The 17,283-nt window shown below is 33.7% G+C and overlaps 1 protein-coding gene across 1 annotated transcript; it reads right to left on the minus strand.

Moving 5' to 3' along the window:
• Positions 1-1,973: 1,973 nt before the first annotated feature.
• Positions 1,974-11,043, minus strand: LOC133205577 (receptor-transporting protein 3-like). Its single transcript, XM_061341417.1, has 4 exons — positions 10,408-11,043; positions 5,984-6,128; positions 3,581-3,751; positions 1,974-3,238 (listed from the first exon to the last, which is right to left on the minus strand). The coding sequence occupies exons 1-4, from the start codon at positions 10,671-10,673 to the stop codon at positions 3,074-3,076; spliced, it is 747 nt and encodes a 248-aa protein (XP_061197401.1). The 5' UTR covers positions 10,674-11,043; the 3' UTR covers positions 1,974-3,073.
• Between the last annotated feature and the right edge of the window lie 6,240 nt (positions 11,044-17,283).

Below are 17,283 nucleotides of genomic sequence, written 5' to 3' on the forward strand. Positions count from 1 at the left end.
ATATATATATATATATATATATATATATATATATATATATATATATATATATATATATATATATCGGTAATATTATTTCCAAGAAAGAAAAACACCGTAAGATAAGTATGGTGGCCAATGAACCTTTTGCAAACCTTATTAAATAAAAACAATTTTATGTTAAGTTTCTTTCTTTCTTATTTGCTTTTCACAGTTTTTTTAACGACCTGTTATAATTAGTTTCGACAGATTCTGTATATGAAATGCTATTTGAGTTAACGTTCTTCGGCTATATATCTGAATTACTTATCTCTTTATGTTATATCTAGGAAAATATGCATAACATCTTCGAATTAATTTCTGCAAAAATATATTTATATAAATTTAGTACAGTAAACTAAGACTATATACAATTTATATCAACATGATATTTTCTGAGTAAAAGAGGAAGGCAATTGCATATCTATGATAATATGTACCTGCTAGTCAATTTTATTGAGGTATCACTATACATTGTGTACAATTAATCCAATGTTTTACCCAATTTTTCTATTTATATTCAGGATCTCATGTTTTGTGGTTATCATCCAATCATGAATTTTAACTTTATTTATTTTTCCTCGATGATCAACTAACAAGTGATTTTTCGATTGCTCAGGTTGAATTTGTTCTCGTCTCTAATCCGAGATGTTAACTTAAAGTATTAAGGCAGGAGAACGGGAGGGTCAATTTCAAAAGAGTCCATTGATGTTGATTGGATGACTCAGTATTTCAAAATACTTCTCGGCCAGTTTGCGATTCTGACTACAGATAAGACTGGATAATGTATGGGTTAATATCCGAGTACCTCTCTATTCCTTAAAAAGAATGGAACAGAGACCAAACCCATTGCTTTTAATAGATTGATTGATTGTATGTTGTTTTACGTCCCGTTCGAGAATTTTTCCCTCATATAGAGACGTTATTGCTTTTGAAGGAATGGAGAGGTGCGATGATATTGGCCACTGTTTTTAATGTTCGTAATTATTGTTTGTCAATCATATTTAAATTTTGTAATTTGTACTCTTATGTGGTAGGAATGAAATGTTTGGAAGATATTTACTTTGTGGTGTGCATGTGGCGATTGACCAGAGGATACGGTGTTCAATACCCTGAAACATTATACTCTTTCTTATGAAAATATATAAGTAAGTTACGTCAAAAGTGGATTTTAATGAAAATTCAGGTACTTGATATTAACTTGTACTGTATTTCTATACATTAAAAAGGAACACATTCATTTATTAATTTATTCTACATTGTTGTCACCGTCAGGGTAGCTCAGTCGGTAGAGCGCTCTCCCCGTGATCGGAAGGTCCCGTGTTCGAATCACGGCCGCGACTGACCTAAGTCGATAAAAATAGGTAGCAACTGTTGCTTCGCCAAGCGCTCGGCACTTTAAAGTGAAAGTCGCGGGTCCTTGATGAGACCTTAAAAACCGAGGGCCCGTGTCATGGTAGGCGTTGGCACGATAAAGAACCCTCACTATTCAATGGCCCTGATTGCCAAATAAAGTTTCTTATGTCCTTTAAAATGATATTTGTTATCAAAATCTCTTACACTATGGATATAATTTATATGTGTCCAAAATGGTACAATCGATATAACTTTCTGATTAAACTATTGTTTCATAAGATGCTAAAAATTGTCACTATCAAAAAGTTATGTGTTATTTGAAAGTTTTGACACATCTTTAAACATATCTGTTTTGGCCAGCAAGAGAGTGGTACAACCTTTGCGTATTCAAGTAGATCTATCTGCATGTAATTAGACTGACTATCCAGTAAAGATTACGTAAAATAACCAAAAGCAACATGCTTTTTCATGTATATTCTACAATTTTAGTACAGTAAATGACTATTAACTATTTTCATTATTTGGACTTAAGCCAGTTGTTGATAGTTGCTTGGATTTCTTACAATGTGTCATGAGTCAGAAAAGAAACAGACAACGTCAAAAGTTTAAAATTTTATTCAAAATATTTTAAATAAAAATACAGTGTATATTATGACAGATTTGACAGAAATTGTGGAAGACGAATGAATAAATACTACTAAGGCATCATCACGTTATGGTCATATCACGTGGTAAGTTAGGAGAAAGCACTATCTCCGATGGGACGTCGACTTTTATAATTTGGCCCTTAATTACAAATGGTTATGCAAAGTACAAAAAATGCACTGAGACAAAGAAAACATGATATGTGCAGAATGAATGTGAGCATGATAAAACCAGTAAAATTATCGTGAAAATGAGGAAACCTATTACCTAAAATGAAAATGATAAGACTATTTATCTACGGAAAGCAATTTAATTTATCATTTTTTATCGAGTGATAATTGCGTTTCAATCAAGATTGAAAAATAAAGAAAAAACTTTCACCAAGACGAAAAGAAAGACAAACAGAAAGCTGCTATGCAGAAACAAATTTGAAAAAGACATTTAGTTAAAAAGATAAAAAGTCACATATACTCAGATTTATAAATGTATATTGAAAAAATATATATATCAGGAACACATAAATATAGCAAATCAGCTCATTCGTCAAATAACTACATGATTTTAATGATATTTCACATCAATAATAGCACTTTCAAGAACAGGATCTTTGCATTTATTTGCAAATCATTGTGACAAATAAATTTAAATTCTATATTTCTAAAAATATTCAAATATAAGAACAGGCCTTAATTTAATAAACAAATGGAAACAATAAATTGACAGTTTTTGGTCAATACACGCCAAAATGTGCTATATTTTCTATTGGTCTGATGTTTCATCAATACATTGAGACAATATATATAGATCATGTTTCAAAAAATTATTCTTACATATTTACTATACATAAAAAGTAAAATGATTGCAATAACAAACACAATGCATGGATTCACATCGCCTATGGCGCCAAACATGTTGAGATTTCAACACAGAAAACAATTATTCATAATGGAAAATATATTAGCTAACGAATTCACAAATAATTCGTTCCTAGTTGTCCTGCCAAGGCAGGGACATTGTGTTGAAAATAAGCGTCATACTAATTGGTTAATACAGGTCACGAGAATGTCCATTCTTCTCGACATAGGCCCTCTTTACAAGCTTGGCATAGTTCGGAGTTGTGTTGATTTCGTGGTTTTCCGGCACGGCGATCAATACGAAGTGGTGGCCGCACAAATCCATAATAAATCTGCCCTACTCTGTTGTACACGTTTCCAAGAACCTGTAATGCACAAATTACACAATCTATGTCAAACTTATACAACTGTGGAGTCTTTTGATATAAAAACTGCACTTTTAAACGTAGAGAAGGAATACACTTTCGATTTATAAATGGGATTTAATAATTAAAAGTTATTTGAAGTATAAAGTTATGGAAGTTGCAATATTTTACATATGTATTAGAAAATTAATAAAACAACAGCAATAAAACAGAATGTTCGAATCAAAATCAGATATGAAATTTTATTAACCGCCAATTAAAGAAGGCAATGAAATGTTCTCTCTTTGCCACCAATTGCATACAAATGGGTGAGTTCCTTTGCTTTTTGACCTGTATACTGACCTTAATAACCTCTTCTGGGTACCACATGGCGTGCTCATATTTGCCATTTTTACATCTCTGACACTGTTGTCCATACAACTTAAACATAACATAGCCCATGTTGTTGGCATAGTTCAACTGGAACCAAAAGATGACACGTCCTTTCATTGACGTCCACCCATGACCACATTCCTGGAGAAAAAGAAAAAAGAAGAAAGTTGGTCAGGTTTGGTATTAGAGATTTGATAGGAAATTTACGTTATAAAAGTTAAAAGTACAACAGTGGACTTTACACATGTAGTAAATTATTTTGAATATGAAAAACAACTTTTAATTAAGACTTGCTGACAGTTCATTGACATAAACACGAAAGTGGTAAGAAAATATACGATCCTTTGAAAAAAATATATCCGAAAAGTTCAAATGTTGTCACGACTGTGAGATCCACTGGACTTGCACGAAGAAAACAAACATAGAAAGGTTTTACAAAAGATAAAGTTAATAATAAAAGATAAATAATTTATGTCTCTGGTGTTACTAACATTGAAAAATCAACCTTTTTAGAGATCTTAAATTATTTAAAATAAATGATGAATAATGACTACAGAATCACGAATCCGGTTGATAAAATCCTGTATTTGGCAATTCAGATTTTTTTTTAGTGTATATTTAGACTTCAGGATATAATGCGACATAATTTGCTCTTCTATCTAAAAATGGATAGTGCAGATGTTCTTCTGATAAAATGTGTATGTACACAATATGTCTTAACAGTGGTTGATGTATTAATAAGTTTGGATAATGTCTCCGGATGATAGAGAGAATAAACAATGTGTACCTATTTGTTTAATCAAGTGCTTTACTATGGTCTCGCAGAAACGCCACGTGGTAGGACCCACTCTGGTGTCACATGTTCTGACACATATTGTGGTGATATTGAGAAATTTCTTAGCTACGGTACCCGAGCTGAAGAGATTTGAAGTTTTCTGTTAATCAGTAAAGGATCTGCTATTAAAGCCTATGCATTAAGTGTGCCAGGCGCACCTAGAGCCAAATCTTAGTTTCAAAACTAAGAATATAAACGTTTTATAGAGAAGTTCATTAATAAATATGATATTATGTGGGAGAAACAATGTAAATTTATTACAAAATATGTCATCAGGGAGAATAAATCTCGCCTGGCAGCCATTTTATTCAAATTAATATTGACCACAAGTGAGGCATGGGCCATCAACCCCTGACAAAAGAAGGAGCCCCACTCCTCGCCGCAGACAGCATATCGTTACCTCTTATTATCACCACAGACAACCATCAAGGTCACCTTACTCGCGACCAGGAGATGTGGACACCGTTGGTTTTTTTCCCCCTTTCTAAATAAGTCTATAATAACCTTATTGTATGATATGTACATCCCAGTTAACCAACAGAACATTTTGTCAGAGGAACACTTTTGAGCTCTCCATGCAGTCCCCGAATACAATACTATTTGAAGGTTATATAGGCACATGCGGAGAAAACGGCTGTGTCAAATCTTCAACTTTGTTCGCCGTTTCGAGACTTTCTCGACGAAACTTTTCATCAAATGCTGATTTTAGGAAAAACTTGAAAGGGGTTAACCAGAAACACAAACGCCTTTCAAGTTTGTGCTATAAAATGCCCAGTTAACTGGGTATATAATAACAATTTGATTAATGGATGCAAATGTAGACTTGAGCAGTTTATATTACGGCTTGTTTTAATGCAACCACATGCTGCTTACAAGATTATGAATATTTACACCGCCACTAGATTTCACGTAAGATGCTTTTGAGGCCACTGAATGTAATTAATATCTAAACTTTCTTTGGTAGACCTAAAAAAAAAAATAGTTGCACGATTCTGTAGCTTTTCCCAAGGTCAGATATTTTGTTTATATACTTTATCCACCTGGACCAAGACCGAGCTGTGAATCCGCAATTTCAGATTTTTTTCCCCTCCGTATCATATCTCAGAGTGATGTACTAGGACTAGTAACATGTAACGGATTCTATACGATCTCTTTCTGAAGCACTAGTGTCAAAATTTCCACATCACGCAAAACGCAGAACTCAAAAAAAGATCTAATAGATATATACACACGAGATAGACAAATACGTGTCCCTACATTATTAACTGTAGGAATAAGCATTGAGAGTATATCATGCGAATAAAACGTGATGAAATTGGAGCGTAAGATTTTATTTCATATACGTCTGAAGATTCATATGTTGTTTGCCTATGTCTCCTTGCTCATTGTGTGACTATTAATCGCTATTACATCATTTGAGAGCAGTATACTTTGTGATCACTGCCTTAATTTGTGCTAACTGGAGTTGGCCAGTCGACATTTCTGTAAAACTAACTTAAATTTAGCGAGAGTGGCATGCCCTGATGACCGTTACGCACCTGACACGAGAATCGGACTTTGGCACTGTCTTTAAAGGTTCTCCATCGGTCGTTTGGTGGACAAAATGTGGGTACAAGTTGCCAGACATGAGGGTAATACTGTCCGAAAAGTCTGTCGAATTCCCCGTGCCATACCAATTCCATCCTGTGGAGGAAAAACAATAAAATTAATGCTATTTTAATTATTTTTATGGATGGCGTCCATTTAATATATAAGAAAATTTTTTTTCAGTCTAAATTAAGTATTTTATTTATGAACTTGTTCATGCATTTCCCTAAGTTTCTACCGCTTTAGTATTTCTCTTCAGAAATTACGAAAACAGTAAATAAAGCAAACAGTTTTTTGGTGGTCTGTATTTACGTTTTGATTGTAAGAATAACTACCCACCAAATTACATTATTATGTGTATTCTAAATTTTGTGCCAGTTAAGATTCGCTCAAGTAAAACCTTTAAACTATTTATTTCAAATTCTACTGGTCGGGTGGAATCATTTTTTCGGCAGGTATTTCTCGCGATTATTCGTGATTTATTGCAAGATAACGATGGCAACAGAAATGTGATGAATTAAACAGAGATAAATTTACCTGTAGAAAGGTGGATAGTTTAAAGGGGTAAAAATCTAGTGCTGCAAAGTAAATGTATTTTATAGGGTACATTCATGTAATGAATCTCTTTTTTTCTTTTTGGAAAGTTTTCAATAAGCACATTTCTGCATTATATTTGTCTTCAATCCTTTAAAAGAGTTACATTCATACGTCATGTGCATCTCTAAAAAGGCGTGAAATAAAACATGTTGAACAAATCACGCATGGGACAAGACAGTTTAACTACACTATAAGGCAATTACTTTAGGATAAGAGACACTAGAAAAGTTCGAGTTCGCAACCTTTATGGTACAAAAACTAACTTATGTTGTGGTCTAATATGCAAATTTTTATTTATGCCGAAGAAAGGGAGGTGGTGGTTATTTGCCATTGTCTAATCTGTTAATTGTTCGTTTTCTGAAGACAAAAAAGACAATATTCGTGAAATTAATTTTCATCTTTTTGCATTAATTTCAGTACATTGTTTGTATGATTAATTAAATTCAAGCGGAAATTAAACAGATGACCTAAGTGACCGTGGTATCGTACTAAGTTACGCTGACGATTGCATTCTCTGTGAAACATGGCTTTGTCATCGTTGGAAACTTGAACATGGATATCAACACATCCTCATGCACATTTATTTTAAATGTGCAGACAATTACATTAGGCGTTTGATGTGTATATCAAACAAAACGGGAAAGGAAAAAAACCGAACAAGTTCGGTAAATTGATATCTAAGGTAACATTGCAAGTCGAAGAGATAAATCATGCAAAACTACCTCATCTGCATACGGTTTTTGACAGATGTACGTCTTATGCATATTTCTTTGCCATATTTTAATCCCTGTTGTCTCAGAATGACATTACAAATCACTGTAAGCATGTATTGTCTGTTCACTTTTTGCATTCTTTGACATGAAATGTAACAACATTTTGGCATTAAACCCATCAGTACAGATTAACAGACTCTACCTACCATCACAGGTAGGTAAAATTGTCCACCATAGATAGGTCTTTTACATTTTCATCAACCGTATCATTTTAAATACTCGTCCTTCTTGTCATTAGACCCGAGTGTCAGCCTTTAATTCGTTGACCATATATTAGTTTTCCCGTTTTATTTGATGAAATTTACGATCGACACGACATTTGAACGGCCATGAAATGCCCATTTTTAATGGCCAATGTTTAGCCTTCTGTATTTAAGTTGAAGTAATACCCAAGGGCTATATAATACTCAAAAGGTCTGGCAGTCCGACCTTCTCAGAGGCTACACTTGTTGATTTTGTCTGAGCCCCTCAATTAAGTAACGCCAACAAAAGACCTAGTCTTCTTTTTAAATGAAAATGCTTACAATTCGACATTTACTACAAAGTACTATGACGGATATTGTAATAATCAGAAACAGTAAAACTTCAGTCATACTTTGAAAAAATTTAAAGCACTAATAAGATTGTCTTGGAATCAATATGTTTGCGATTAGAATTCATCTTAAAATCTGCGAATAGAACCTAAAGTGCATTGTACAGTTATACAGGCTAAATAATATGTACCTTCATCTAAGTGATTTTATTTACTTATAGTGCTATATCTTGGAGTTTAATTGTTATTATAACATGAAGTTTACGTAAATGGACAAAAAATGAGTTGGCTTCGCGACATGAATGTGTTAAAATCTTAACCTGCAAACCTAAGTATGTAAAATCTGACATTTTTGACGTAAATTTCATACCTTGTCATATCTGACAATGTACGCTCATCGCCATGATTTATTAGAGCTAGTGTAAAAATGTACTTTCATAAACCTTGGGACAACATTTTAAATCTCTTCTCCTCTTATCAAGCTGACTTTTAAGAGTCTATAGTAGGACTTGTTGCAGAGAGTGTTAGACTAGCTGAAAAAGTGAGGGAGGTCCGCATCGCTGTCTTTAATGATATGCAATCGCTCATTTTAGAGAACGTCTTCGGTTGAATATAATTAATAACTTTATGCTAATTAATGTATGTCGTTGGGTAAATTAATACATCGTCGCTTGCATAACTTGGCGTCTAAATTCATTTCCCCTTAAAATAGAATTTTATGGTAAAAAACCTTTATGTTCCTGAAAAGTTGCAAATCCCCAATTTTTTATTGCGGTGTTAGTATGGGCAGTAGTTAATGAAATTACGTGTATAGGTTATTTCGAGGTTAGACAATTCAATTAAACACTGTAACAATTATAAATCGCACTGCAACAAGGAAGACGCCAAAGCGACTGACTGACAACTCGTATAGGCCGTTTAGCCAAGGGTCAATCTTCTTGTTAATGCTGTATTTGCACTTTAGTTAATGTACTTTTTCTGAGAGCATCTCTCGGCAAACAAACGTTCGTAAACACGCGAAATCAGACACCCAAGTCTACCTTCAATACAAAAACATGTGTTGAATTATGTACACCTTCTAAATCCATAGTTTCTTCTTTTTTTTACAAAAAGGCATCTTTAATGCTCGATAATGAGATATACGTATAATCATGGCCATTATCTTACACTTCAAAAATTAGATACTGAAGTTATTTAGCAAAAATTAAATGGGTGCGTTTATCTTATTTTTAGAATGGTAGAAAAACGTGCTTTGGGTCTGTAATGTATAAAGTTTTATAGGAATACTTCAGCGTATCATTATGATTTATTACATCTGGAGTATTTCATTGCGGGTGCATATGTACATTGGCATATATCTTATTTAAGCCGACGTACAGACAAGCATAAAAATGACTGCCATTTGTTCACCAGTCATTCCAGAAATGGACGATTTTGCTCTTAACATATTAAGGACTGTGCGTCCTTGTTTGGTTCGGGTGGTTTATAATGCTATTTTGACCTACATATAAAGATAAGATAAAATAATTGTTTGTTTTGCTCTTCTTCAAAGATTATCATATTGAATGAATCCCATTTTTAACTCTCAATAGCAATGGTTTTTGTTAAATATTTAAAAATATACTGGCAATTTTTTATGGCCACTTTTAACAAAACATAAGTGCAATTTAAAGTTTCTAATTCCACTCGCTTTATAATGATCGTGATAGACAAACTCGAGTAATTTTGTATAGTGGATTTTGGCCGTCCCTCCGTTGTTAATTTGTGTCAGAATTTTATTGTATCTATGTATAATGAACAAACAAAATCCAGGACTCTTCCCAACCCAAGAAGCTTCAAATCTTTAAATGACGTTCCCCATTTTAGCAATGTTGTTGACACTTTAGTTAAAACTGTGTACAGGGTAAATTTCTCATTCACTTTTATGTCTACAAACCAGGATTAGTTATCTTTCGCAAGGGATGACACTTTATCAATTGATCCAACAATTTTCTGTTCCCAGTTTAAAAGACATATATAATCTCATCAATTGTCTGATGATTGAGTGATACTAAAAAGACCTGCTTGGGAGGGGGTTTATTGTCTTCAGGTAAATATTGTCACATATCTGATTACTGTTGGTGATATCCTTTTTCTATCATTGTAATCTGGGGTGACATGTTCCGTGTGAACCCTGCTCCCAAGGCTTGTACAGAAAAGACACCTTTTAAATGCATCATTAAATGATAAAATTGCATTTGCTAAGAAATCTTTTTTTTTAAAATCTCTTCATTGAAACAGAAAAATCTAAAATTTTACCCCCAAAAAATATATGTAGACTTTTAAACAGCTGACAAGAAGAAATGACAACGTAAAAACATCTTAGTTCACTGAACTCTCATTAGCAACAAAAGATGTCCGTTTGAGAAATAGATTTGTCCTAGCAAAAACCTTAAATTATAGTTTATTATAATAAATATTTAATAATTCTCACCTCTGTGAAAGGAGGAGACCTAAATCCTTGTCTCCATAATTTATGAGGTGCATAATTGACCCAGGAGCCATCGTTGCTCCCTGGGGCATGGTGGGGAGAGTGACAGTCGAGGTTCCTCCTGCAGGGGCTAGGGCCAGCGAGGTAGTACACGGGTTGAGAGTCATTGGTGCAATAGTGCTCACAGGACTAACCCCTGGGCTTACCACAGGGCTGACCCCCGTGCTGCCAAGACCCGGGTTCACAGTAGGCTGTGTCAGATACAGCATGGTGGGGGATATAAGAGAATCCAGCGGAAATGTTTAGATGGAACTGAGACTGAGATAAATAGACACCGAAATCCCTCTCATTCAAACTCTGTCCTCTACTGAATCACTTGTCGATTGAATTAGATGGAACTGTGTATGGATGACCCCCGGACACAGAGTGACCAGATAACGTTATGTACCACTGTGATAGTCCTCCAGGCGACAGCCAGCTACTCAGACAGATTCGGTTCTCTCTGTAATCTTCCGATGCATTGATCGTCACATTAATTTTTCTTTTCTGAAGTAAAAAAAAATAAAAATTGAAATATTGGAGTCCGTATATGCTGTGCTTTAGCGATTGTCAAGTATTATATGCATTCAGTCCTGTTACCTTTCCCACACAACGATTTTCTGATGCCTGAATTTCAAGTGTGCTGTTATTTATATAGGGTCCCCTGTCAAGGTGCGATTCAGGTAAGTTCAACCTGTTGTCAGTGGCGCGTGAGACGTCTTCTCTTATTTGAAGAAAAAATCATATTACACTTGAATTTATATATAAAAAAAAAATCTACTCGTTTTAATTTTTGAACTTTTACCGGCAAAGTCAGTGCATTGTCATCTTTATTCATCATACCATTCTACTGAATATCTTCTATGCGCTTATCGCATTGCATTAAAAATATTTCATATGGATTTTAAAAACGCCTAATTGATAGCAATGTCAAATATCATTTCAAGAAAATTTGCATCGCTTGCTATATATGGAAACGGAATTCGGAACCCCCTCTCTTAAAGTCAATTGACGAAAAAACAACCCGGAAGTATGTTAAGCAACTGATGAGAAATATTCACGTTCTTGTAAGCAGTGAGCCTTTAGGCATTGAAAGCATGTAATTTTTCACACATTTCAACCTTACAAAATTGCAGACACTTATACAGGATCTTAATTACATTTCGTAATTTTTAGGAAACATTGGTTTGTGGCACATCGTTTGTAGTATTACCAAATTGGGACCTATATGGATACATCTATCAGTAATATTCTTCAAATGGGGTATATATACATGTATATACACTAAGACTCCTTTTATGGTAAATGTTGGAATTGAAAGGTCTATGCAATACTTGTAGGCATGTTGGATGGACTTGAGAAACGTAACTTGACCTTAAATATGGCCCAGTGACAGTAACGAGTATACAAATTTATAATAGTTATCACCTCAACTGTCAGCAGGTGTCGCAAGGGACGGCACGTGCTGATATATCAATGATAGGTCTGGACAGAAGGTGGAAGGTCCCAACCTTGGTCATTTTCTCGCCGACTTCACAAAAGAATTACGGTCTATTCTTAGAGTATTAGATGAAGACGCCGCAGGTTTTTTCTTATCTTGACAGATCAGTCCTCGGATAGAAAAACTTGCATTTTTTTCTCTGACCAGAACAGAGCAGTCATGTGTCCTCCAGTCATTTCCACTCTTGTGTTTTATTTAATTAAAAGTATGGACTTTGCTAAAATATTGAATGTCATACATGTAGAGAAGCGATAAAAGCTTTTAATTTAATTGTACATATAAACTGGCTTTTTTTAAAAATCAATATTCAATAACGGTATTTTACAGTACCACTTTTTAATGTTGATTGGGACCCGGAGGCCAATTCACAAGAATATTGAAAACAAATCCATGCTTATTTAAAAGGTTTCTTTTTTTTCCTTTTACAATGTTGCAAACCTGATCCAGTGGCCCAAGTGAGATTGTCCCATCATGCACTTGGCGTCAGTTGCTGTCGTAGACACGTCCTTCGCAAAATGTTTTCATGCAAAACTTTCCTCTTTTGAAACTTTCTGGCATATTTTCCTGAGACTTTATAATACTGATGTATTAAAGATACTTTTCGTTTTGATTCAATGAAAAACCAGGCGTTTTAACTATAAATATAACATAGGGGTGTTATATGCAGTGTTTTTGCTAATATCTCAGGAAAAGCACATACATGTAAGCAAAATATGGTTAAGTTTAAAACAATTAAGTTAGCATGATCTAACTACGCAACAAGTTTAGCAAAATTCTGTGCACCGATCTTGGTTACAGTTTCTGAATTATAAAACACTTCTGATGATAATCACCTCGAAAACTGATAAATGTAATAACAAAATATAAGATTTATTTATGAATCGTTGATCCCCTATGTTGGAGTTATTGTCTTGAAACATGACAATTTTGTCATTTGTGTATTATTTAAAATATTTATTTGAAAATAATATGAGATAGATGAAACAAAAATGGCCCACGTCACAAGACAAAATCTATATATTTAGCGAATTCTATAGATATTTGATCACTTATGATAGAAACATTGCCCCTGAAGTTTTAAAGTTTTGCGTTCTTGGCTTTTGTCTATTACGGTGGTCACTTGATCACATATCTGCAGCAAATTCCTTAATAACAGTGATCTCAGAATCATCTGCTTTTTCAATAGAAATGGAACTCGTAAATTTACTTACCTTGTCATTAGTCATTTGCAAAATTATTTTGTTAAAAAACAATCTGATTGTACACACAAGTACTCTTAAGTTGATATTAAAAAGATGCCTGAGTTTCTAATTGACAATATCTATGTGGATTTTGGAGACCAGGTCTTTCAACAATCTATTGGAATTCCCATGGATATTAATTGCGCCCCGTTTTTAGCAGATCTATTTTTGTATTCATATGAAGTAGAATTTGTTCAAAATCTTATACGTGAAAAGAAGAAAACACTTGCTGTGGCCTTCAACTCGACATTTAGATATAACGACGACGTATTGTCAATTAACAATGGTTATTTCCATTCGTATGTCGATACGATATATCCCAGTGAGCTTGAAATAAAAGATACCACAGAGTCTGACATATCTGTTTCATATTTGGATATTTTACTAGAAAAAGACAACCAAGCTTTATGATAAACGTAATGACTTCAACTTTTCAATCGTCAACTTCCCTTACTTATGCAGCAATATGCCTTCATCACCTGAATACGGGGTTTATATCTCTCAGTTGATTCGATACACAAGAGCATGCTCTACGTATGAACAATTTCTAAAACGAGATTAGTTATTGACGAACAAGTTGATGAGACAAGAATATCAGCAGTCTCGTTTAAAGTCGTCATTTCGTAAGTTCTATGGTCGATACAATGACCTTGTCAGCAAATACAATTTATCATTAAGTCAAATGCTGACTGAAGTTTTTCATACTTATTGTTAGGCCATTATTTACACACTAAATTGTCGACGTTTTTTCCCGTTATTTCCCGATCATGACATGGAGCACACGGCGGATGTGACCGGTCAACAGGGGATGCTCACTCTTCCATGACACCTGATCCCACCTCTGATGTTTTAGAGGTCCGTGTTTGCTCTTCTCCAAAATTTGTATTGTTTAATGGACTTTTGAGCTTGAATACTGTTCGTTATCTCCATACATTTCAATCAGAATAAAATTTAATCCGCCTGAAAGGTTTAACTTTTACAATTTCCAAATAGAGTGCATACAAGTACATGTAGTAAAGATTTTGTTTTCTTTTGGCTGCAAACAGATGAGCAATTTTGAATCATTGGAGCTCTTTTTTGTACATTAAAGTGTAAACGTATTTTGCCTCATTTTTGTACATAAGAGTGACAAAGGACTGCAGTAAAATTGCAATTGGCAACTTCACAATCCGACGTATTCCTGATATTAAGGTATTGTCGTGCCCTGTATTCTAATCTCTCAAGTGATGCTCTAAATTTTGACGTCATATATTGAGGAAAAAGGACCCATATTTAAGGTTAAAATAACATATTTTGCCTTTGATAAAAAGAGATATCAGAAGTTGTCAAGTTCTGATAAGAGTTTTACTTAATCCGATGTATTCCATCACATATATCAATAATTTTGGTTAAATCGTTTATTTTATTGTGAAATGGGGAGGGGGGGGGGCTTGATTCAAGAATTTCTATCAAGTTGGCGTTACACTCAACGTGTTAAGGTCTAGAAAATTAATAATTTCATAATGTGATGTTAATGATTTTAAAAGGTTCTGTTTTGTTGGCGTAAAAGACTATGAATTATTAATTTTGTATTTAACAAATTCCTTCGCACTTGGTGATATATATTTGAATACCAGGTATGTTATGTCATCGTTAGTGTGGAGGCTATGCCTTAAAGAAGAACAAAGTTCCATGTGTTTCACGTCCTATCGCGAACTATGCACTATCTTGCCACATCGAAATTCCAAAGCTTCTTTTAAAAAATGTTTGGAAACATAGGAAGACAACTGGAGATACTCATTGATTTTGGTATCAACAGACCTGGAGTCGTTAGATTCCATTTCCATGTAAACTCGAAGCTGGTTTATTCTGAAAAGGTCAAATAATTACATGAATGTATTATGTACATAAAGCTACATATTGAGTCTTTGTTATCTTGTCCAAAGAACTGGATGAAAAATAGAGATTTATATCTTGTTTTGCCTTAGATGTCTTTGAAAAATATATCAAAGTATCTAATATGCTGGGCAACGGAAAATTCTTTTCATGTCAAGGAGTAGAAGATACATGTTGGCAATATAGATATCTATAGAAAGAGAATATGTACAATTTCTAATGGGATTGATATGCATATTATAAAATATATCACATTTCCTTGTCTCATGCTGATTTGGAAGCATTACAAAGAAGAAATATGATAAAAGAGTGAAAAAACACCCGGGTAATTCTTAAGCAAGACATGAAACACAGAAATTCAAGTACGTTCATATCCCTCAAAGAAGGCTCCCTGCAGAAGAAAAGCTCCGTTCTAGTTGTATGGTGCTAAAACTCAATAATCTCTCAGGATATACAGATGGCATGTATGTTGCACATTCTTGCACCCTTGGATTTTATTTCCTCTTCAGTGTTACCATGCCCTAACCAACTATTTATTAAAAGTGAAAATACTCTGATCCCAGCTTGCTCGTCCCCATCGGTCGCTAGGGCTTAGTCAGAAGAGCTTTGTCTTGTGCAATCTTGTCCCCGCAGGTTTGATAGATGTGTTATTTACATTAATCTTAATTATACAATATCTGCTCAGGTAATGTTTATCTTTATTTTTCAATCGGGTTGAATTGAAGAGTGTGTAAACTTTCATTTGGTAGGTCTTGTCAGAAAATGTCAGGCCCGTACTATATAAGACAGTCCAAGACAACAGTTTATTACCACGAATTAACCCTGAGAAGTTTATATCTGTAGGTATACCAATGATATATATTTTTTGGTATTGTGTTTGCGTTGAGTACAAAACCATTAGATACATGCCAATTGCCTGCTATTGCACATACATGTGTATACCGAAGATTCTAATTTGAAATACTGACTGTGGTTTTTCTTGAAAAACTAAAACATTGCATACTCAAAGACAACTTAATGAATAAATAGAGGAGTACAATGTGTTCATATTATTGAATTTTATTGATATTTACGAAAACTCCTTGCTCAAATTTGTTCAAAAGTAAAATACATCCACAGAAGTACAATACTTTTACATAATAGAAAAAATACCCATAGACCGCAAATGAAACGTTCCAGTTTTAAAATAGGTTAGCGCCTAGTTGGCAGTAGGAGAACTTGGTCAGTAAGTTGCTGTTTTCGGTTTTCTCTGATATCATGTTTATACACAAAGGAGACATAAATGTATACTATAATTGCAAAAAGTTTACGAAACTGTTGAATAATACTATGCCTTGATATCTGTGGTACAAATATATATGGTATAGTAAATTAATAAACTATTATAGAAATTACATTCTTACTGAAGATGGTTTCATAAAATTAGACGTTTGTTTAATAAAATCAGATATATCCTAAAAGATGAAGGATATTCAGATATGGTATAAATATTGATACAACGTAAGACTTAAACTTACAGACTAAACTTTCGATGGAGAAGTGCATTTTTATACACCTAAACTTAAACTAGTACTGTTCAAAACGAGAGTGGCACGCGCATTTGAACTATTAATACACTGCCATAGCTATAAATCACCCGATTTATCAAAAGGGTATGTTTGGTCGATATTTATCCTACACAGAGCTTAGTGGGATGGCATTGTTTGTTTATTTGGTAGGATAGCTTCTGACTGTGCATTTATTAATCTGTTTGTTTTGAAATGAAATGCTTCACAAATAATACATTAACTCTCTACACTGCTATGTACACGTGACTTTTACACTAGTATACACATAACTTTTACACTACACTTTACCATTTTACATGCTAAACTACACTTTACACTAGCTGCAATTTACATAATACTTTTACACTATATACAGTGTAAACGTTACTTTTACAGTACATTGTACACATAACATTTATACTATACTGTACTGATTACTTTTTGCACTGCAGTATACACATTTCTTTTACACTACATTTTACAAGTAACTATTACGAGGGCTGTAAAATTGTAGACAAAGTATTTTTATTGAAAAATAAATTACACAGCTGAAATTTTCAGTAAATATTTATATCTATTATATTTGAGTTTTTTTAAATTTTCTGGAAAAGTATAGACAAAAATAAGAATTTTATTATATTTGAATGTGCACAGTGTATGGTACGAACAAAAAAAA

The sequence above is a fragment of the Saccostrea echinata genome, unplaced genomic scaffold (genome assembly GCF_033153115.1).
Source record: "Saccostrea echinata isolate AGI-Se365-2 ecotype Australia unplaced genomic scaffold, CSIRO_AGI_Sech_v1 ptg000054l, whole genome shotgun sequence".
Classification (NCBI taxonomy): domain Eukaryota; kingdom Metazoa; phylum Mollusca; class Bivalvia; order Ostreida; family Ostreidae; genus Saccostrea; species Saccostrea echinata.